Below are 7,958 nucleotides of genomic sequence, written 5' to 3'. Positions count from 1 at the left end.
AAAAATTTGAAAATTACATTTGCTTTCATAATTTTTGACTTTCTGAGATTTTCTGATTTTTTTTTATTTCTCTAACCCAATTCCCTAGCTTCAAGCGACATTAACGTAACCAAAGAACCCGCTAACACCAAAGCTTATTCAGCCAAATAGAAAGCAACTACGATTGTGACTATTTGGATTTAAATCACAACCATTGAAAAAATCAACATTATACAACCCCAATAAATATAACCAATAATACAACATCTCAATGGATGGCAATAGCTATCCATGATGTCTTCACCTATTAGCAGTGATTTAAAAAGCGCTAGGCGTCAAAAGGCGCCAAGGTCCACAAACGCCCGAGGCGCTAGGCGCTCGCCCAAGCGCTCGCCCGAGCGAAGCGAGGCGCTAAATTATAAAAATATATAATATAATTATAAAAATATAATATAATTATTTAAAATTATCTAAATTATAAAAATATATAATATAATTATAACAATAATTTTAAATAAATAAAAATTAACAACATTAAAATCAAAATAATATATTATTAATCTATTAACAGAAAATTAATCATTTCAAAATTCAAATAAACTTAATATTAAGAGTATACTGAGCCTGATGGAGAAACGAGGAAGCAGCGGTGGCGGCAGCAGTAGCAGCGAGCGGCGGCAGCGGCAGCAGCAACAGCAGCGGCGAGCGGCGGCAGCGGCAGCGGGAGGACTCGCGGGAGGCGTGAGCAGCGGGAGGGCTCGAGGGAGGCGCGAGTAGCGGGAAGGCTCGCGGGAGGGCTCGCAGGAGACGCGAGCAGCGAGAGGGCTCGCGGGAGGCGCGAGCAGCGGGAGGGCTCGCGGGAGGCACGAGCAGCGACAGCGGCGAGCAGCGACAGCGAGCGACGAGATCGTGATCGGGATCGAGAGCGACAATGGCAGCAGGTTAGTGTTGGGTTAGGGTTAGGGTTAGGGTTGGGGTTATATCGGTTTAGTTGGTTCGATTGAACCAACTAACAACTGAACCAGGACCGAACCAGACCTAAAATTCTGGTTCGGTCGCCTTGGTTTACCCAGGCGCTCGCCCGAAGCGCCCAGCGCCTGGGCTCGGGCGAGCGCCCAGGCGGCGCCTGTTTGAAGCGCGCCGCCTGGGACATTAGCGAGGCGCTCGGGCCTCGCCTCGCCTCGCCCGAATGCCTAGGCGAGCGCCCGAGCGCCTTTTGCAATCACTGCCTATTAGTGTTGTTGACAACACTGGATGACTTTTATGAATCTTGAAGGAGACATATATAAAGAGATGCACAAATTACTAAGTATGACATGTCATGTAGGACTAGATAAGTGACATCAATCAAATATTTCCTATGTAAGATTAAAGAATGGAGTTCATGTCAGAAAGATGCCTCAGAAAGATATATTTTCTGAATTTCAGCATTCAATGACACAGCCAAAGCAATAATATACTCCTAGATTTTAGACCTCTAGAAGTGCACACTTAGAGCAACTATAGAATTATTCGCTGCATCATGATCAATGGGGGAAATAAAAACATACTTTTGGCAAGTGTAACAGCATGAGCTAATTGTGCAAATTCTTCAAGTGATTCATCAACAACAAATGATGATGTTGATAATTCAGTGCCTTTACATTCAACTCCAACAAGGTAGGCTTCCTCTTGACAAATCTATATTCTTAATATGATAATTTTTTATTTTTAAAATGATGAAAAAATAAGCTAGATATCAGTTTGTAATATATTTTTTCAGAAAAGTGCAAATTGAAAAAGACACAAATAAAAGAGAAAAAACAAAGGCTAAAGGAATTGAAATGTGTCTAAAAATATTATTCATGAATAATCTGTGATAAAAGAATATCTAGGATGCAATTCAAGAGTGAGATAATGTCTCTTTTGTCTTTTTTAACAGAAAGACTAATAGAAGTCATAATTCTTGTATAGTAATTGTCAATAATTGGCAAGCAAGGTTACAGAATGTTAAGGGGCAAGCCAGAAGAGCAAGCAAAAAACTAATGACTTTTCAATAATCAAATTTGAGAAACCACTAGAGATATTCTCTAGTAAAGGTAATATAATAGCATCAACAAAAAAAGATACTCAAACCTGATTCTCAAATTCTATAAGTGAAGCATCTTTGCTCTGGGTCTCTTTGTCCCTGAATGAACAAATAAAGAATATGCCTTGATCATAAAATAAAAGAAAGATAAACCTCAACATATGAGTAAAGCATCACAAATGGCAGTCTATAAGAAAGTTGCTGCAGGTGAAATTATCTGCATACCATGAACCATGAAGTAATTTGCTAACTTAATCATCATGGTGATTATAATCAAAAGATATTAGGCAAATCTATTATACAAAACTGAAAACAAATGAGGCCTGCACTGATATGATTACTAAGTTGACATAAAGAAGTACATCACGTTGCATATCAACTCATGAATAACACAAAATTTGATATAAAAGAAAAACTGAATCTGGTTAGCATCAAATAAAACTATGTAGCAAAATTCCTATTCAATAAAGCTAGACAAGAATGGACATGATAGATAGGAAGAGCTGTAGAGTTTACTAATGAATCATGATAGAAAGATATATTTTCTGAATTTCAACATTTAATGACAGCCAAAGCAATAATATACTCCTAGATTCTAAACCTCTAGAAATGCACACTTAGAGCAACCATAGAACCATTCGCTGCATCATGTTCAATGGGGGAAATAGAAACATACTTTCGATAAGTGTAATAGCATGAGCTAATTGTGCAAATTCTTCAAGTGATTCATCAACAGCAAATGTATTATATATTCAGTGCCTTTACATTCAACTCCAACAAGGTAGGCTTCCTCTAGACAAACCTATATTTTTAATATGAAAATTCTTTAGTTTTAAAATGATGATAAAATGATCTAAATATCAGTTTGCAATATATTTTGCCAGAAAAGTGCAAAGTGAAAAACACACAAATAAAAGAGAAAAACCAAAGGCTAAAGAAATTGAAATGTTTCTAAAAATATTATTCATGAATGATATGTGATAAAAGAATATCTATAATGCAATTCAAGAGTGAGATAATGTCTCTTTTTTCTTTCTTAACAGAAAGACTAACAGAAGTCACAATTCCTGTATAGTAATTGTCAATAATTCACAAGCAAGGTTACAGAATGTTAAGAGGCACGCTAGAAGAGCAAGTAAAAAACTAGACTTTTCAATAATCAAATTTGAGAAACCACTAGAGATATTCTCTAATGAAGGGCTAATATAATAGCTTCAACAAAAAAAGATACTCAAACCTGAATCTCAAATTCTAATAAGTGAAGCATCAATGCTCCAGGTCTCTTTGTCCCTGAATGAACAAATAAAGAATGTGCCTTGATCATAAAATAAAAGAAAGATAAACCTCAACATATGACTAAAGCATCACAAATGGCAGTCTATAAGAAAGTTGTTGCAGGTGAAATTATCTGTGATGTTAGGAAAATCTAAAGCATCACAAATCTAAAATAGTTAACAAATGCTTGATTTATGATACTTAATCATCACGGTAATTGTAATCAAAAGATATTAGGCAAATCTACTGTACAAAACTGAAAACAAATGGGGCCTGCACTGATATGCTTACCAAGTTGACAAAAAGAAGTACACATCATGTTGCATATCAACTCATGAACAACACAAAATTTGATATGAAAGAAAAACTGAATCTGGTTAGCATTAAGTAAACTATGTAGCAAAATTCCTAATCAATAAAGCTTGACAAGGATGGACATGACAGATAGGAAGAACCGTGTAGTTTTCTAATGCTCCAATTTGAGCTCAATCAAATAGGAAATACTGGACTTGATGCCACTTTTGATTTCAGATCTGAGATTAGCTTTGTTAGGTTGAAAATCTTCAAGCCAAACTAACTAGAATGGTCAAAGCCACACAACTGGGCCAAAATAAGCATGTCAATTAAATGACTCAAAGAAACAATCACTTAAATGTTTCAACTGGAATTATCATGTCAATTTAAACCTTTTACATATGTGATATTATGAATTAAAATCAATAATCACAACAGCTGCTGATAGCTTATTCTCCTTAAATAAACAGGTAAGGTGGAATGAAGAAATACCAATTCAGAGGTCAGTTTTATACTCACAAGTAGCAGATTAAAACTACAGCACGTGGATGATGAAACTCGTGATAGATGACTGCAACAGCATAATTCAAAATACTGAAACAATAGCCATGTCATTAGTTGCCGAGCATTTGTATGAAACTTAGCAAGCTTCTCTAACAATCTCATGAAGATTGCTACTAGTCTGCTACAATGCAACAGCTAATCAGCAAGAAAAATCCTGCAGACCGAAATAATCACAAATTAGAACATTCAGACTCAATGAAGATCTTTTTATTACTATAATCTAGAAGGACCAGAACGACATTATCACTATAATCTAGCATTTGTTAACTGTCGGTATCGTAAGCTTATTTTCACAATTTAGAACTTGCATAATATCCTATTTGACTCCATTTATCAAGCCCTATCTTAAGACCAGCAGAAGACAGTCTATTAATGGAAAGCCATGAGCCTCTGTTTATATCACAGAAAAAAAATGTAATAAACAGAATCATAATACCTCATCTTTATCAAACTCATAAAATTATTTGTTTGATATCTCTTTACTATTAAATATTCAATTTGGTTTGCAGTTCTTATAAGTATGATAACTACATTCTACAGAAATTATGATACATCCTTTTAAAATTGAAATATTTTAAGCTTGGATTTCACTCTTGAACTTATATTTTACTTGGAGGTTATTCACTATATAGTAACATATTGAAACCATTTAAGATTACAAATTATACACTTTATAACCAGTTTTTTCAACGGCAAGAAAAGTCTGAAATTCAGGAGGCTACATTACAATCATAAGAAACCTCAACAAAACAGAAACAAAAAAAATATATAAACAACTACCTCGTTGGTCTAATTATGCATAATTAGCATAAACAAACAAAAAATAAGATCAACATGAAGATTATCAAATTTAAAGAAGGAAAAAAAAATCATTTATCTAAAAAGACAGAACTATAATAGTAGACTGTAACATGGTTAAAAATATTAAAACTAGGACACATAAAATATAGCAAAAATGATGTAGGGGTTATAGATTACATGTACCATCAATATGGCAAAGGTTATAGCAATATATGTGCAAAGCTGAAAGAAAAATTGGATACAAAAATCAGACTTGTAGCTGCATCCACATAGGCTCATTTTAAATAGACCTAAAATGCTGTAAAAATTAAAGCATGGTTCTAAATTTTTCATCTTAGGCACTTGCACTCATATCTAAAGATCACAAATCTATAATTCTTGTATGAAAATATGTTGTCTCTTTGATGCCACAAACTTCTCTATGCAATGCTACCAGCAATGGATTTTCTTCTCAAGCACTAGAGAAGTCTTCTGTATTATTCTAATAATATTTTCCAACCATCAGCATTTTCATCTAGTGCTTGAGAAGTCAAAATGAAGATTCTCAAATTTAAAGAAGGAAGAATTAACAAATCACCTAAAAACATACAACAAGAATGTAACATTGATAAAAATATTAAAACTAGAACACATAAAATATAGAAACAATAATGTAGTGCTTATAGATTGTATGTGTCATCAATATGGTAAAGGTTATACCAAGATATATGCAAAGCTGAAAGAAAAATTGGATACAAAATCAAACTTGCAGCTGCAACCACATTGGTTTGTTATATAATAAACCTATTAAAATGCTGTAAAAATTAAAGCATGGTTGTAATTTCTTACTTAACTTAGGCTCTTGCACTCGTATATGAAGATCTTAAATGTATGATGCTTGTATGAAAATATGTTACCTTTTTTATGCCACAAACTTCTCTATGCAATGCTATCAACAATGGATCTTCTTGTCAAGCACTAAAAATGTTTTCCGTATTACTCTCGTAATCTTTTCCAACCATCAGCAGTTTCATCTTATGACACTAAATTGGGCAAAGGGCATAGTGTTTGCTTTAGGTTTTAGTGGTTTGGGAGTCTCAAAGACATTCCAGAACTTGAGTGTCTCATCTTCTGCAGCAGAAGCTACTACACCACCCAATGGGCTCCCAGCCAAGTAAAGAACACGAGATGAATGACCAAAAAGCTCAGCTTTTCTCGTCATGGATGTGTAATTCCATAGGGTGAGTTGATTGTTTGGAAACCCATGGGAGGTCAGCAATTCAGATTTGTTCTTGTCCCACAACAATGCACAAACTTCAGAGCCGGTATCAATTGAGTTCAAGCAAACACCATTAGCAGCATTCCAAAACTTAATGCAATGATCATTGCGTCCTCCACCAGAAGCCAGCAGATTGCTCCTGGTAGGGCACCAATCAAGGGCCCTCACAGTGGAAGTGTGGTTGCTGATCTTGTGAAGCAATTGATGTTGGCACGGATGGTGATTTGCAACAGCCATGCGGGCGTCCCATATGTGCACAAGTTTGTCCTTCCCTCCGCTTGCCAGATATCGCCCAAACAACTCGGACCATTTAAGACTACAAACTTCAAGTCGATGCCCTTTATAGTCACAGATGGCCCGGTCATCTTTTCTAATGTCATAATCAACAACACTACCATCGGATTTCCCAGTCGTCAAGATTGCATTACTTCTCCAGGCAAGTGAACAAACAAAGGAGTGGCTGTCACCTTGGATCCCAACCAACAGACGTCCTGTTGCTGCATCAACCAGATCTAAATCTGAATTGCCAAATGCGACACCGAGAACTTTGCCGTCTGGGGACCAGCTGATGCTAGTGACAGGGCTGTTGTTTTCTAAGGCTCGTGAAAACTTCGTACCAGACTTATTCGCAGCATTCCATATGTACACTGTGTCATTGAGGCCAATCGCCAACACATTATTGCTTCCCCAGTCGAGGAGATTCAACCTATCATCATCTATGATGTCATAAGCAGCCAAAACCCTATCTGGATCTTTTGGGATTCGTCTCTGTTGCTTCTTGTGCGGTCGATTGTCCTCGTCAAATTGGCACACCTTGTCGGCCGGTGATTCGGGTGCACTCTTGAATGCGAAAATGCGAGATCTGTTCTTCAAAATACATTGAACAAGAAGTTTTTGGTACGCTGCACTCGATGGGGATTCTATCGAACCATCACGCTGAGGTCTGGAAGGCATGGTTAGAGCACAGCGCGCGAAGTCCATGTCCATCGCCGATCGGACCGGGATGAAGCGGTCGTACTCCACACGCCTGGAACGAGAAGAAGCCATCTTGCCAATCGAAACCAGAACGAGAAACGCCGAGGTGACGAGAGACAATCAAGAAAACCAGAAAGATCGAACTTCCCAAAAGAAACTTGAAAACCCAGACGATCGATAACCAAGAATTGATCAAAAAGAACCCCGAGAACAACAAAATTTCTGACTTTTGGTCACGGAAATTGTCAAGTATATCAACCAAAACGAAACCAAATCATCAAAATTCAACAATATCTTGAACCCTAAAAAATTTCGACAGCGAAGCGAAACGAAACCTCAAGCAAAGGAAAAGGAATGAGATCGCCACAACAAGAATCTAAATTCTCCCCTAAATCGGAGGAGAGGACGCTCACTCCCAGCCGACGATCGGTCGAAGCTTTATCCTTTCGTCGGAGAGCAGCTCCGACCTTCGCAGAAAGACGAGATCGCCAAGAGAGCAAAAGGAGAGCCGAGAGCAGAGCGCGCGAGAGCCGAGAGAGGTTATGAGGTTCGCAAAAGGGTGGTCTCGGCTTATATAGACGCCACCGACCCAGCCTTGTGTTATATCGTGAAATCGTGCCGTTATATTCAACCGACCAATGTTGACTGACGTTGAAACGTCCCGTTATGTTTAACTAATAAGGTAACGGCATTGAAATCGCACCGTTATATACACATTAATCACCGTCAAATTTATGTTGCGTT

At 37.2% G+C, this 7,958-nt stretch overlaps 1 protein-coding gene across 3 annotated transcripts; it reads right to left on the bottom strand.

Annotated features, from left to right (window-relative positions):
- Positions 1–3,152: 3,152 nt before the first annotated feature.
- Positions 3,153–7,743, bottom strand: LOC135598117 (cell division cycle 20.2, cofactor of APC complex-like). Of its 3 annotated transcripts, none has more exons than XM_065091650.1 (3): positions 5,878–7,574; positions 4,136–4,334; positions 3,153–3,337 (listed from the first exon to the last, which is right to left on the bottom strand). In XM_065091650.1, exon 1 carries the CDS (start codon positions 7,284–7,286, stop codon positions 5,991–5,993), a length of 1,296 nt encoding a protein of 431 aa, XP_064947722.1. In that variant the 5' UTR covers positions 7,287–7,574; the 3' UTR covers positions 3,153–3,337; positions 4,136–4,334; positions 5,878–5,990. The 3 variants fall into 3 exon arrangements, with proteins under 3 accessions (XP_064947722.1, XP_064947724.1, XP_064947723.1); XM_065091652.1 differs by lacking the exon at positions 3,153–3,337 and adding an exon at positions 7,582–7,726 and having other exon boundaries at positions 3,612–4,334; positions 5,878–7,266; XM_065091651.1 differs by lacking the exon at positions 3,153–3,337 and adding an exon at positions 7,628–7,743 and having other exon boundaries at positions 3,614–4,334; positions 5,878–7,266.
- Positions 7,744–7,958: the final 215 nt, after the last annotated feature.

Source organism: Musa acuminata, chromosome BXJ2-1 (assembly GCF_036884655.1).
Source record: "Musa acuminata AAA Group cultivar baxijiao chromosome BXJ2-1, Cavendish_Baxijiao_AAA, whole genome shotgun sequence".
NCBI lineage: Eukaryota > Viridiplantae > Streptophyta > Magnoliopsida > Zingiberales > Musaceae > Musa > Musa acuminata.
This window is presented reverse-complemented; position numbering and strand designations above follow the sequence as displayed.

What these genes read in the sequence shown, in the direction of transcription:
- LOC135598117 (XM_065091650.1), bottom strand. Translation starts at nt 7,286, where the DNA reads ATGGCTTCTTCTCGTTCCAGGCGTGTGGAGTACGACCGCTTCATCCCG.